The sequence below is a fragment of the Elephas maximus genome, chromosome 24, assembly GCF_024166365.1.
Source record: "Elephas maximus indicus isolate mEleMax1 chromosome 24, mEleMax1 primary haplotype, whole genome shotgun sequence".
Taxonomy (NCBI): domain Eukaryota; kingdom Metazoa; phylum Chordata; class Mammalia; order Proboscidea; family Elephantidae; genus Elephas; species Elephas maximus.
In genome coordinates, this window is record NC_064842.1 from 34,227,275 (window position 1) to 34,242,425 (window position 15,151).

General features: G+C 47.7%; 1 protein-coding gene across 1 annotated transcript in view; it reads left to right on the forward strand.

Annotated features, from left to right (window-relative positions):
• The first annotated feature begins 3,074 nt into the window (after positions 1-3,074).
• The window catches only part of PGBD5 (piggyBac transposable element derived 5), a 145,605-nt gene continuing 133,528 nt past the window's right edge, over positions 3,075-15,151 (forward strand). The window contains exon 1 of the mRNA XM_049868656.1: positions 3,075-3,447. Coding sequence (XP_049724613.1) covers positions 3,102-3,447 — 346 coding nt within the window. The 5' untranslated portion in view covers positions 3,075-3,101. The remainder of the gene's footprint in view (positions 3,448-15,151) is intronic.

Consider the following 15,151-nt stretch of genomic DNA (forward strand, 5'->3'; position numbering starts at 1 on the left):
GGGTGAGCACTATTCCATTACATGTATGTACCACATTTATTTACCCATTCATCTGTTGATAGATAATTTAGGCTGTTTCTGCCTTTTGGTAATTGTGAATAATGCTGCAATGAACATTGGTGTATATGTGTCCGTTTGCTTTCCTACTTTCAATTACTCTGAGACCTATCCCCTTTTTATTGACTCTTAATCTTTCCTCCAAATTCTCACTTGCCTCCTTACCTGGCATAGATTCCAGGTCCATCATTATAGTCATGCTCTTCTACTCTCTGCCTGCATCATATAAGCCTGGCAGAACCCTACTTTGGTAAATCCAACACTCTGTCAACCCTTAGCTTGCCCCTGCAGCTAAATGTTGCTGGAGAAAAACAACTGTGTTGACAGGACTTGCTTCAAATCCACAACCTCAAGCCCAACTGCATTTCTCTAGTCCACTGAGTCACCCACTCTCCTAAATAATTGTTCTGACTGTTTCGCACCTTCTCTCCTCAAACCCCTAGCACTGGGATCCTCTACTCTGGCTGCACACTTGAATCACCTGGGAACATCTAAAACGTGCCCAGGTCCCACCTTTCAGAGTTTGGTTTCATTGATGTGGAGGAGGGCCCTGGATATGATCGTGCTTTTCAGGTTGCCAGGGATTCTAAGGTACAGCCAGGGCTGAGAGCTGAACCTCTTCTCCCCTTCCTCAGATACAGCTGATGGTCTCACTTCCTATGTCACCGAAAAAAATGAGTCAGTGAGGAAAGAGCTCCCACAGGCTTCGCCTGAGAATACAAATGTGCCTGCTTTGGGCCCTTTATCCATTCTCTGTTCTCAGCTGAGATCACCCCTCACACAGGATCCCAACCCAACCAACACAATGACCTTGTTTTATCAATTGTTCCCCCTCCAGTGTCTCTCCTGTATCCTCCCTACGGACTCCTTCCAATAATCATTCAAACATCTCCTGATCTTAAAAAAATCTTTCCCTTTACCTCACAACCTCCTCTGGTACCTCCTTTTTCTCCGCTCCCTTTGCAGCAAAACACCTCAAGATTTGTCTTTCCTCAATGCATCCCTTCCTTTTTATGTATTGAGTTTTGGAGATTAAAATGAATTTATGCCACTGCAGAGCTCCTGGTTGGGCGGAGGGAATGCAGGGTCTGGAGAGGGGAGTGCATGAGCACGAGGTACCTGCCTTCGATAGGACTGACATCACTTGGTGGTGGAATATTCCAAACATCTTCATTCTTTATGCAGGCTTAGAAAAAGCAACATGCCCTTTCTGTTGTGTGTAACTATTATTTAGTTAATATGCAGTAGGGTTTGTAAACCCTTCACATCTCCATGAATTTGTTTTATTTCAGAACAAAAGTGGCCTTATGACCCTAATAATAATTATTGTGACTTATTGCACTATTTGTGAAAGTAGGAGAAGAAAGTAATCAATATGTGGAGTTCAAAAGATGTCAAAGATAAAAAATGATGAGGACTCACTATATACCTAACTGGAGACACTGCCACCCTCAAATTTCAGGGATATAGAAGTGAGACTGAGGTAGCATACATGATGGTTAAGGTTGTGTGTCCACTTGGCTGGATCACTCTCAATGGTTTGGCAGTTATGCAACGATGTAGTGTGGCAATAAAGTAATGATGTTGTTTGACAGTTTTGTAATGATGTAGTCATCCTCCATGATGTGATCTGATATGATCAGCCAATCAGCTGTAGGGGACGTTTCCTTGGGGGTGTGGCCTGTATCCCCTGTGCACACACACACACATATGGATGGTCTGGCTAATGCTCCCTTGATTCCTCTAGATCCTGCTTCTGGCTTGTCATCATCTGACCTCCAGTTCTTGGGACTTAAGCCAGTGGCCTGCTGTATTGCTGGGCAATTTTAGGATACTTTGGCCTCTACAGCGTGTGAGCCACCTGACCTGCCCACAGTCAGCCCCTGCAGCTGCATCAGTCGGGAGAAGCCTCCAGCCTGACTTGGGATTTGCCAGACAGACTCTACAGCCACGTGAACATTTCCTTCAGATAAACCTTTCTCTACAGAGAGATATATATGTTGTTCACTGATTTTGCTTCTCTAGGGAACTCAACGTAAGATAGCATGTGATACCAGAAATGGTAAGGCCAACTCCTAATTAAAACAAGATTCCAAGAAGCCGGATAGCCCTTGTGTTTATAGAAACATGCAGTGCAGCCGGCTTTGACCTGATAGAAACAGAAGCTACCGCCGCCGATCGTGAGCCTTCCACGCACTCCGAGTGCCCTGCGCACGGTGCCAGGCCGCCGCCTGTCACGCCGGGCGGGCGTCCACAGCCTTTCGGTTCAGAACCGTAAGAGCGGACAGCTCCCCGAGACGGACTCGGATTGCGGAAGGGCCAGGAGAGTAGCTTGCTCCTCCTCCCCTGGCTGCCCCACCCTCTTCCTGCCTCCCCTCCCCGAGGGGCAGTGCCGGGCCTCTGGAGTCGCCGTTCAAGGCGGTGTCCTGCAGGAGAAGGGACTCCCGCAGGGCTCTCAGACCTCCTCCTTCCCGCCGATCCGGGCCAGCGCGCCCCGCCAGGCCTGGAGGGTGGGGGCGGCCCCGGCCCAGGGCCCGCCCCAAGTCCGCCCCGCTGTCTGGCTGTGCCTCCGATTGGCCAGGGCCCCTGAAGGCGAGGCGGAGTCTCCTCTCGCCGCTCCGGCTTTGGGAAGGTCGGCGGGCTCCGCGGGCGCAGCAGGAAAGCGCCGCTCGGAGGGTGGGCGCGGGCTGGGCCGGCGGTGCGGGTGGCGCGGGGCGCGCAGAGGCGGTATCGGCGGCGGCCCAGCCCTGCGCCCGGCCGCAGCGGCCCCGGCTCTCCGTTCGGCTCGCGGGGCGCGCGTCTGCGGCGGCTGGTGCGCCCGCGGCCCGGGGGCCCACAGCTTGGAGGGCCGCGGTCCCGGCCGGGCGCTGGGCAAGAGCGGCAAGACGGCGGGCCGGCCGGGGCCGGGGCGGAGGCGGCCGCTGTGCTGCGGGCTGCGCTGGTGGGGGGCGGTGCGGGGCGCAGGCCGGGGCGCCGGGGCTGCCGGCGCCGAAGGGCTGCGCGCGGCCGAGCTCGGGCCGGCGGCAGCGGCGGCCGCGGCGGTGATGATGGCGGAGGGCGGCGGCGGCCCGCGGCGGAAGGCTCTGGCGCTGCTGGAGGCGGCGCGCTCCCGCTACGAGAGCCTGCAGATCTCCGACGACGTGTTCGGCGAGTCGGGCCCGGACAGCAGCGGGAATCCCTTCTATAGCACCTCCGCCGACTCGCGCTCCTCCTCAGCCGCCTCCTCGGACGACGAGGACGAGCCGACCGGCCCCGCGCCAGCCTCGGCCGCGGCGCAGCGCCCGCCGCCTCCCCGGGCCCCGGAGGCGGAGCTGCAGGACGACGAGGACGGCGGGGGCTGGAGCCCGGTGCTGCAGGACCCCCCGACCCCGCGCTGCAAGGAGAGCGGCGGTAAGCGCGCGCGGGGACCCCGGGCTGGGCTGCTGGTTCGGCACTTCTGGGGAACGCGGAATTGCGGATGTTCCGCTGGCTGACTTGGCGTGTGGGCAGCTGTGCGGTTCAGGGCATATATGAGGCTGCGGAAACGAGGATGTAAAGTGAGAGACTGAACCTGCCAGAGAGTGGGGGGTCCGAATTCCTTGTTGGGAGGAGGGGTAAGGCGGCGCCAATGAAAAGGGCTTCAGTCGCTTCTGGGCTGCACCCTGTGTCCTGCACTAGAAGCTAGTCACACCTGGGAGGTCACTCTTGTGAGGTAAAGTTTGGCTTTCCCACGCCTGAGGTTCTGAAAGCTTGGCTTGGCTTTGAGGGGAGGTCGTTTAGCACTGACGGCCCGGAGCAGGCCTACCAGGTGCTGGGGTGGGGCGTGGAGAGGCTACAGCATGATCCAGTGATCATCCGAGAGGCCACCCGCGGTGTCTTTGCTTGGCTTCGTTTTCTCCAGTTAAACTGAGAAACTTTCTATGTCCATTGGATTCGGGATCTCTTGTTAAGAACTAAGGGGAAGAGTGAAGGGACCGGCTTAGTAGCATTAGGATGTATGCTCTTCCTGCAGGTGGTACTTTCGGGTGTGTTTTGCATATTATTATTGCCATCATTATATGCCCTGGTATTTGGAGAAGATCACGGGAGTCGCAGTCCGGCAGGCCGCTGAAGGTCCTGTTTACTGCCTCCTTTTTTTTCTTGGAGTTGGGTTTGACGTTAACATATCACTGCCCTCCGTGAGAGGAGGAGCCCAGCCTCCTCTAATGCTTTGTTCTTTGTCACAGCCTTTCCGTCTTTCTTCCCAGGCAGGCTCCCCACACCATATCATCTGGTGGAAGTGTGCGCAACCAGTGCTGATGAGGGCCAGGGAGTGGCCTCCAGCCACCTGCCTGATGCGGCTTCTCCCGTAGCTCTCAGTTTATTGTTCCACCAGTTAGCAACAGGGCCCGCAGGAGGGCATGCCCAAAGGGCCTCTGACTACGGCCCAGACTTGGCTCTGGAGTTCATGCTGCACCCGGTGGGTTGCACTGGGCTTGTTTCAAGGCTGGACTCTCAACAGGGAGTGGTTAGACCTCAGGCAGGCTGCAGTGTCCATACCCTTAGCTGCATCTGGCCTTGCAAAGCCCACTTTAGTTTGCAGTGCTTTGGGGGTGGGTCAGTTTAAAAGCACGTTTGCATCGAGGCTTTAGTTAAGAGTTCAGGAATTTTTAAAATCATGTCACTCTGTATAATCCTTTAATACTGCCCTACATTTTTCAGAATGTCAAAGATTTCCTGCCCTGGACAGCTATTTATGGATAGTGCCAGCCCAGAGGCCTGGTTTTGGCAAACTTAATGCTATGCGTGTCTGTGATCTAGTTTTCTATCTTGGAACACTTGAGATACATGCTTCGAGTCCACCTGGAAGAATGCAGCAAGCCCCCCTGTATTTCAGGGAGCAATAGGGGAATTGCATTAGATGAAACCTGGTTGTAAGAAGCAGACAAGTGATGGTGTGAGGAGAGGGGGCATGCTGAAATGAATGAAAGCAACATTGTATATATTAGCCTGCAGGTGGAAGAAATTCTGCTGCAGAGCTGTTTAATCCAGCCACTGCAGCACTTCTAGTTTTGAAGAGCAATATTGTATGTCTTTCAGTGCTAGGTTCAAATTTGCCTTCTTTTGGAAGCTCACCAAGTCCACACTGAGACTTAAGAATCACAGCCAAGCACTTGAACCACAAAAACAAGGGGCTTCTTGATGGTATTTGTGCCCAATCCTGATTTCCTCTTCTCTGTGGGAGCTTGCTTTTTAAATCCAGATCTAATTTAGCATTTCCCTTCCTCTTTGCACCACCCTCTCCCCAAGAGAAATTGAGGGCGGGGCTGGGGAGGTGAGGTTAGTGGCTTGTTAAGCATGAATTCAAATGGCCCTGAAATAAGAGTATGATTTATAGGCTGAAAATAGATGCAGAAGCGGAGTGTCGGTAAGAGGACTTCCTGGGGCCTAGCAATGTGGAGCGAAGGATGTGCTTACAAAGAGGCGGAGAGCTGCACCCTAGCCATTCTGATGGTGAGCACTCTCGTGGCTCAGCGTGCTGAGTTTATCTAAGTGCAGTCTCTAACAAACTTCTAGCCGGAACGGGCTCTCCCTGTGCCAGGATGCAGCCTGGGTCACATCCATCTCTGTCCCCATTTTCTTAGCAAATCTCACTGTGGTTAGGGCCAAGTGGGGAGAGAGCAAGAGGAGGCATTTCCATTTGCAACCAGCCTGCATGAGAGAAGACTTGTTAAAATGGCTGTTGCTAGAATCAGATGAGGAAAGCAGAGATGTCTGTATTAATACATAGAACAGGATCTCTGCCTGCTTTCCACTTTAAAAAGAAACGTGTATTCATGTATGTATGTAACAGTGTTTCGTATGTAAATATATGTTGCCTGTGTTTGGTTGGGCTGAGTAGGATTTGTTTTATCAGAAATAGGTTAAACTGCTGTCATTGAGCCCTCTGATGGCCTAAAAACCCTTTTGAAGAGTCCCTGTGCATGGGTGGGGTGGTGGTAGACACTGAGCAAGGGTGTTTTTGATCTGCAGTCAGCACTGCCATATGGCCCCAGTAGGACGCCCAGCAGAGAGGGGAGGGAGGGAGGGAGGAAGGAGGAGGCCCTGGATCCTGAGTGCCAGCCCTCATAGCAGCCTTTCTGTAGTGAGGGTGGAGAATCCCAGTCACGTGGAAGGCCATACCTGTGCAGGTCTTCCCAGCCCCTGCCTTCTGTTTTTCAGTAGAATTAGCTTCCTGGGCCAGCTCCTCCTGAACTCCAGCCAGCAATTACGGATGGAGGGGGTCCTCACTCCATATATATGTCCATATCACTACATATCCATTTCTCCTCTCTCCCATTCCCCCACATATCCCTCTTCTCTCCCTTCTTTCTCAGGTTCTGGCTGTGCTTGGAGGTGTTGGTTCCCTCTGGATTATTTAACTACAAAGACTGTGATCCAGTTGTGCTAGCAGGGCTGGCTGGCCAGCTTTTAGCCCCTGTGTGGATGGAGGGTTAGTGTGGGGACAGAAGATGATAACGGGGAGCTCAAGGTCCAGAATCTTCTCTTAACGAACTGGTAGCACAGCCCCCTAAAATAGCCAGGCAAGCTGTTGTCTCTGGGTGCTGCCATGGATAGCAACACTGTATGCAAGCTCACGCTTTGGCAACAGTGTGCAACTAAGGCCTAGCTGCTTTTGGGCTCTGCCCTTTTGGCTTCTTATTCTGAGCAGTCTTGTGATTCGTTTCCTCTGAGGAGGCAAAGGAAAAAGAGAGTCACAGATGCACAAGGGCTGGCATCTGCGTGGCTTTGTCAGTTTTTGTAGTGGCTGGCTGGGTTCTGAGCTGTTCTCTCTTTATATTAGAGATATGAACTTCATGAAACAGTTTTTCATTTACCCATGTCTGCGGCCTCTGTAACCATTCAGTAGGGAGTTATGACCTTGGGAAGCTGGAGAGGAACATATGGTGTTGAAAATTAACATTGTCAGATATTTTAACTTTAGGCTTTGTTGTGGGTTTACCAAGTTGAAGTTTTTTTTGCTGAGGAAGTAAGAAGAGAAAAATACTTCTTTTAAGAACAGAATTAAACTGAGGTCCTCTGCTGGGTTTGCAAGTTAAAATACATGGATCCCTCTCTATTGTGCCAATTGTATGGGCTTGGATGCTAACCGAAAGATTGGAGGTACCTCAGAGGAGAGGCCTGGTGATCTACTTATGAAAAATCAGCCATTGAAAACCCTGTGGAGTATGATTCTGCTCTGACACACGTGGAATCGCCATGAGTTGGAGTTGATTGGACAGCAACTGGGGGAAAAAAAAAAAAACTCGCTTTAGCTCTATACTAGGTTCTGTGGCTGCAGGAAAAACTGGTGAGTTCCTGGAGCCCTGGAGAGACCCAAGATAAATCTTACGCAGTGCTACAAAATAATCAAGTGCAAAGTTATGTACCACAACCATATAAAATTCAGAGAAGGGAGCATCCTAGAAGAGACGTTTTGTTATTTTCCCAGGAATCCGTGCGTGTGGTAGGTGAAACTTGAGTTCACGATGACAGTAACCAACAGTTGTCATTTGTATGTTGCTTTGTCATGTGCTGTAACACTTAATCTTCACAATTACTCCATGAGATAGAAGTTACCTGCACTTCACAGAGAAAGATAGACCTATCTCTTCACTCACAGGTTACCTGGCTAAGCGATCACCATCAGCCTAGTCAGACTAGATAATTTGGGAAAGGTAGTGCCTTTTCTTACTGAACCTAGAATTATTTTTAGTCAAAAATATTTAGTTTTGTATTTATGCGTAGAAATGCGTTTAACTTTTTTTTAGGGGGGGAAGTGTAAAGTTCTGTGAGTTTTGACACATATGTGGATTTGTGTAGACAACCCCACAATCAGAATGTGGGACAGAAGAACCGAGACTTTGATCTACTCCTTATTTAATAATCTCTGCCACCCCTGGGCCCTTGGAGTGGGAATTTAGGAACTGTTCTGCAGCAGGAGGCCAGCCTTGGAGAGAGTACAGGACCCAGTTCTACAGATTAAAACTCACCTTTATTTTTAACAACTTTGATTGTGCATCTTTATTAATAGGTAATATATGTTTGTTTTGGAATCTCGGTGGCTCAGTGGTTAAGAGCTGTCGCTGTTAACCAAAAGGTCAGCAGTTCAAATCCACCGGCCGCTCCTTGGAAACCCTATGGGGCAGTTCTGCTCTATCCTATAGGATCGCTATTGAGTCGGGGTCAACCGAACAGCAGTGGGTTTTGGTTATATGTTTATTTTAGAGAACAAAACAAAAGTTAAAAAATTCCGTAATATCCCATTACGTAGAGATACAGTTCACATATTGATATGTCCTTCATAGATCATAGATTACATATTGGTGGGTGACCTGCTTTTTTATTTTAATTGATTCGTAGTGAACACTTTCCACTGAAACTTTTAAAAAAGTCATTTTAATGACTTCACAATATTCTCTAGTCCCCTTTGGGTGGACATTGAGTTTATTATCCCTTTCCAATTTTTTTTTTGCTGTTAAATCAAAGCTGTGATAAATGTTCTTGAAGCTAAGTTTGTGTGCATATCCTTAATATTCTCCTTAGAATAAAATTATCAAAACAGCACTGAGTTAAGGATTTTGCATGTTTTTAAGGCTTTTGATGTCTGTTGCGTAATAGTCTTCAAGAAACGTACCTACTTACACTCCTATCAACGTTATGCCTGAGAGTCCATTAAATAGCTTCTCGCTTATGAGGCAGCAAACCAATGCAGGATTCCTGTTGGAAAGGAGGCTCTTTAAAAGAGCATACCATTTAAAAAAATGTGTTACGGTGTAGCATACATATAGTGCACAGATCGTAAGTGTACAACACAGTCAGTTTTACTTGGGTGGTACACTGATGTAACTACCAAGCAGATCAACATTTCTGGCACCTCGTAAGGTTCCCTTCTGTCTCTTCCCAATTAGTACAAAAAACAAAAAAAACCTTTTTTTTTTTTTTTATCTCCAGGAGCAACTCGATGGCAGTGGGTTTTTGTGGGTATCCCCAGAGGTAACCACTTTTCTGACTTCCATCACCATAGATAAATTTTGCCTGTTATTTTGGTCTTGCTGTTTAGTTCATCATTATGTCTGTAAGGTACATCCATATTATTACACGTAGCAGTCCTTTTTTTTGTGTGTGTGATATATTTCACTGTATAAATATACTGCAGTTCATTTATTATCCTATCAGTGGGCTTTTGGGTTGTTTTAGTGTTGGAACTTTTATGAATAAAGCTGCTACAAGCATGGTATGTTTTTTTGATGGACGTAGGCGTCATTTTTCCTGGGCCTGTATGCCCAGCTGTGGGATTTCAGGGCCATAGATGAGGTGTACGTTTAGCTTCAGCACAGTGTTTTTCAACCCCAGCACCATTGACATTTTGCATCCGTAATTTTGTGTTGTGGGGGGCCTTTCCAGTCCTGTGCATTGTAGGGTGTTTAGCAGCTTCCACTCAACAAGACGCCAGTAGCATCTAGTCTCCAGACATTGCCAAAGATCCCCTGAGGGAAAAATCACCCCCAATTGAGCACCACTGCTTTAGTAGATGCTGCCAATTTTCTAATTTATACTCCCACCAGCGATGTATTAGATGTACCATGTATTAATTCAGCAAGCGCATTGAACCCTGCTGAGATGAAACGATAGATGAGACATGTCCCCTGGGGTCCAGCAGAAGAGAAAAAGTGAAGAGAAAGAGATGAGGCTCTGATAAATGCTGTGATCAGGATAAACATGGGTTTATTTGAGATTCCAGAGGTGGGCCACCTAATCCAGCTGCTTTGGGGAACAGGAGGCACTTCTGGAGGCGGTGGCCCTAAGCTCCATCGTGAAGAACAAATAAAAATTAGTCAGGCAAGGGAGCATTGAGCAAAGGCAGGGAAGGAGGCAATGGCAGCCATTTTTGCCCCAGACAGCCCCGCAGCAACTGAAGGTGTACTGCCCTAGACTGAGCATCCTTCCTTGGGGCCTTCTTAGTGAAAGTGTCTAGAATTTGATATTTGCAGTTGTTACCATTGCCAAGAACTGTAGCTGGACCCTGGACTCAGTTCAGTCATGTATACAGACTTGTATAACAAGTGTGTAACAAATGCTGGGTCCCATGGGAAAGGGAGATCTGACACCTCCATGCTTGCTAGAAGAATGCAATCCATGGAGAAGAAAAATGACAACAAAAGATCATAAGGTAGAATTTGATTGGCTAGAGGAAGTACCATATTATCTCTGGGGAAAAATGACATCCTAAATATAATGTAAAGACGATGCTCTGCCTAGAATAACACATGGTATGAAGGGCTTCCACCCATCCCCCTTATTTGTGAATTCCATAATGAATCATCACAGAAGTATGGAAATCTGGCCACCCTTAGAAGGGCTTCCACCCGTCCCCTTTATTTGTGAATTCCATAATGAATCATCACAGAAGTATGGAAATCTGGCCACCCTTAGGTATATATCCCTTTTATTAAAAAGCTCAGAATCACAAATCCTTCCACTTCTTAAATCATTGTCATTGCTACCAACTTTAAGCAAGAAGACATCCCCAAATGCTGGGCTACTGCACCATTTTGCCTAACTGGATTCCCAGCTTCTGTTCTAGTCTCCTTCCCAACCCCCCAATTGGTTCCCATGTCACTATCTCCATAAATCTAAAGTCACCTTCCCTCTGGTCATTCCTAGCACCTATTGTCATCCAAAATAAGCTAATTCATTTGCCATTGTGCCTCGACCTTGGATGTGCTGGTCCTGGTTAAGCATGGTGAGTACTCAATTTTTGTTGAAGGAATGAATGAATACGTAGATGCAGACATAGCTTTTTATTAAAAAAAAAAAAACAAAAAAGGGTATGGGAATTGGCACCAACGAAGAGTGTTTACAAGGAGTCTAGCATTCCTAACATCCAAAATAGCGAATGAGTGGATTGGGCAGCTTCACGAGGGCATATATTCCTTACCCTTGAGACACTGAAGCATGTTTGGGATGCATCATAAGGGGATGTCTGTCCTGGATGGAAGGGTGAGCTTCTAGGAACTCTCCAGCAAGTGGGCTTCTACTCCCTGCCCACTGCCTGATAGTTAGAGACTCACACAAAAATCTATTAGGAATTTACAAGGAAGCCAGCTCCTCGTACGCCTTTATTTGTTTAACAAGTTCTTGTATGTCACTCACTATGTGCCAGATACTGCTCTAAGCACTTTTCAACCTGTATAATCCTCATAACAATTCCATAAGGTGGGTACTATTACCATCCGTGTTTAAATGTGAGGAAACTGAGTCACAGGTTAAGTTACATAGGGTAGGCTGGTCTGTTTGATTAGGAATCATGGAAGGAGCACACTTAGAGCAGCAAGAGTAGGATATGATACAAGCTGGTCAGACCAACTGTTAAAAATTACAAGCCATGTCTCTTCAGCACTCACTAAATGCCAGACCCCATGCTGAGTGCCCATCAGTCCTCATAATAACACTACAAGGTAAGTGCTGCTGTGAACCTCCATTTAGAGATGAGGAAGGTGAGGCACAGAGAAGTTAACTTTCCCATGATGACACAGCTAGTAAATTGTGGAGCTGGGCTTCTCATACAGTCTCTCACCAGTGCCGAAGGTCTTACCCACTGTCTGCACTTCCTGTCTGCCCTGGTGGTCAGGGTGGAGATAGGGGGACATAGGCTGTCCCTCTCTTCAGGGGCCTTCTGCATCTGGCCATATGAAATCAACATGAGCATTATCAGGGGTTTTGTGGGTAAATAATCAGATGGGAAAAACCAAACCAAACCAAACCCATTGTCAATGAGTCGATTCCAACTCATAGCAACCCTATGGGACAGAGTAGAACTGCCCCATAGAGTTTCCAGGGAGCACCTGGTAGATTCAAACTTCTGACCTTTTGGTTAGCAGCCATAGCACTTAACCACTACGTCACCAGGGTTTCCCAGATGGGAAAGGAAGAGGCTAAATAAGATGACTATGACAGGGCTTGGGTACTAGGGGAAGACTCAGCAATAGAACAAAACAAAAAAGCCCTAAGTATAGTGGAGACCACTTAAGAAAACATGTTATTAAAAGTTTAGGGTAAGTACAGAACCTGGGCCAAACGGGACTGTGGAAACCCAAATAGATTTGAGAAGTATCTTGTGACAGGCCCTGAGGAGGTTGTTTACGAACCCAGCTCACCTGTCTCTGTTCTCCTGGGCATATGCTACGCCTCTTTGCCCAGCACCTTGCTTTGAAATGGGGGCCTCGTGCCTGGATTCCAGAGCCTGGGATGGTGGTGGATAACACTCTCTAGGTGGCCACAATAAGGCTCCATGCTCTTCCCCTCTGTGATGTTACAGACCTTGGAGCTGCATGCTGAAGCTGTAGAGCCACCAGGTGAAAGGACCTTTGTCTGAATTACCGCTTGGAATGAAGCCACTCATGGATCAGGAATATTTTGCAGACTACATTTATGTAGGCAAGGCTACATGTATGTAGGCAAGGCTACATTTATATAGGCAAAAAGTGAACTTGTCTCCTGTTTGATCCATTAGGCATGGGTGGGGTGGTTCTCATGGCAGCCAGCATAATCATAACAGGTACAAAAAAAGAGTGGGGAAAATATGATCAACAGGAAAATGAGAAATGAAATCAGTGGGGCCACTTGCTGAATCACCGTGCAAGGATACATGGGAGGAAAAGATTGAAAAACAGAAGTTAGAGAGTAAAAATAGATCTTTTGCATTCTCACAGGGAAATTCCTGCTCGGTAACTTCTGCAGCAGGTGGGTGAGATGTAGAAGTTAGGAAATGTGCACGAGATGTTCTAGCCTTAACTGATTAACTGCACATCCATGCTTTGAAGCTGTAAATGGTTTTAAAGGGACTTGTAGTCATTTAACGTTTGGGGAGTTAGTGGGGCCAAGAGTAAGGGACTTGGACTCTGTAGCAAGAAAGCCCCATGTCTACTCGTATGTGACCCTGGACATACACCCTCTCTGAAGCTGTGGGCTCCTCATCTGTGCAGTGAGCGTAGTAGTCCCTCGCTCATACCCACAAACACCCAGTGCCGTTGGGTCGATTCCAACTCATAGCGACACTATAGTTGGTGTGTAATAAGTAACTTTTTAAAATTCCTTTAAATGATCACTCTTTTACTATGTGGCCAAAATAGAAATGGTGGCTACTGAGCTATGTAGAAAGTCTTTGAAATGTATTATCAGGAACCTTAAAGAGAGGGAATGAACCTAGGACACGTACAGAATTTTCAGTCTGTGCTCCTTGGCTGTGTTTCCTTAGGCGAGCTTGGGAACTGGGCCCCACTTATAGTATCTTGGGGGAGGTGTGTAGATGATCCAAGTGGAGTCCTGGAGCAGAACCTAATTGGAAATTGGAGACCACACTGCAGGAAGAAGGCATTTCTTTAAGATGGAGAGAGGTAAATTTTCGGTAAATAATGGAAAGTGTAAATTCACACTGAGTATATTAATTTTATAGACATTTTATCTCTGAGAAGTGTAGCAGAGAAGACATATAAAGATTTTGAGAGGATTTAGATAAATTGAGGGAGATGCAAATTACATCCGGGAAACTGGAATGGTTGAAAGAGTCCCACTTGGATTTTGTAAGATTGTGTGTGGATTACTTTGGTGGAAGGAGTGAAGATCTCCAGCAGTCTTTGATCCTTCTTCTCGGCAAGGCTCTATGATGAGGCACAGAGACTTTTGGAGAGGCACCCTGGGTTCCAATCCCAGCTCTGCCCTGAACAGACACTTCCCTCAGGCTGCTCCAGGAACTAAATGAGATCGTAAGCATCTGGTACAGAAGGCTCTCAGCAAAGCACTCTTTCCACATTGTTTTCCATCTGACTCAGCTGTTTCTGAGCTATACCAGGGTTTTGGCTGGCACAAATTGTTAAGTGCTAGGCTTCTGTGCAAAAGATTGGTGGTTTGGACCCACCCGGAGGTGCTTCGGAAGAAAGACCTAGTTATATACTTCTGAGAGGTCACATCCATGAAAACCCTATGGGCAGTTCTACTATGCACACATGGGGTCGCCATGAGTTGGAAGCGACTCCTCGGCAACTGGCTTGTTTTAGGTTTGAGAGTGATAGAGGCCCCTGCTGCCAAGGAACAGACCAAAGTGGTGGTCGCCTTTATCAACATTTCTTTTACCCCATTGGTTTATCTGCAACAAGGTTAGACAGTTCCAAAGTGAAATTTGCTTAGGAAACTATAGCAAAATACCACTGAAAAGAACAGTTTTCAGAGACCAGACTTCTTACCTTTTGAATGTATCTTTTTCATTTGACAAATATTTACAGCATGCACTGTGCACCAGGCCCTGTGTTGTTAGAAACTGGGACTTGAGAAATTCATGAGAAAAGGTTCTGGCCCTCAAACAGCATGGATTCCAGGGTGAGCACAGGTGGTCCACAAGAAATTGTGATGCAGTGTAAAAGGTGCTGTTCAGAAGGATGTCCTAGGTCCTGAGTGAACACCCGGGATGGGGGCACCATTAAAACCATCAGAGCCACAGTAAGCATGCAAGATGCAAATGGTACCAGGGAAACAAAGGATTGTCTTCTATTCACCCTGCTCCTTCACCACTCTAAAGCATCGCTCTCAGACATAGGACATGGAACTTGGCCAGCCAGGAGTCTGGCTCTGGGTGGGATGGTGGGTGGGTGTGCCTTAGTTCTGATCTCCAGAACTCCAAGTCACATTTCATTTAAGGTGTAGAGCCAAAGTTTCCAACTGTCTCTGTCATCTAGTTCTGCTATAATAGAAATACCACAAGTGGATGGCTTTAACAACGAGAAATTTACTCTCATCTCAGTTTAGTAGGCTACAAGTCCAAATTCAGGGCATCAGCTCTAGGAGAAGGCTTTCTCTCTCAGCCAGCTCTGGAGGAAGGTCCTTGTCATCAGTCTTCCCCTGGTCAGGAGCTTCTCAGCACAGGGACCCTGGGTTCAAAGGACGTGTTATTTTCCTGGCTCGTGTTTCTTGGTGGTATGAGGTCCCCATCCTGAGTTTTAGGTTCCCATTTCTTCCCAATCAATGCACTCACTTTAACCTCATCTCTTGCAGTTGGTAATTGAGCTGACCTAATCAGTCACTCTTACAGTAAGACTCT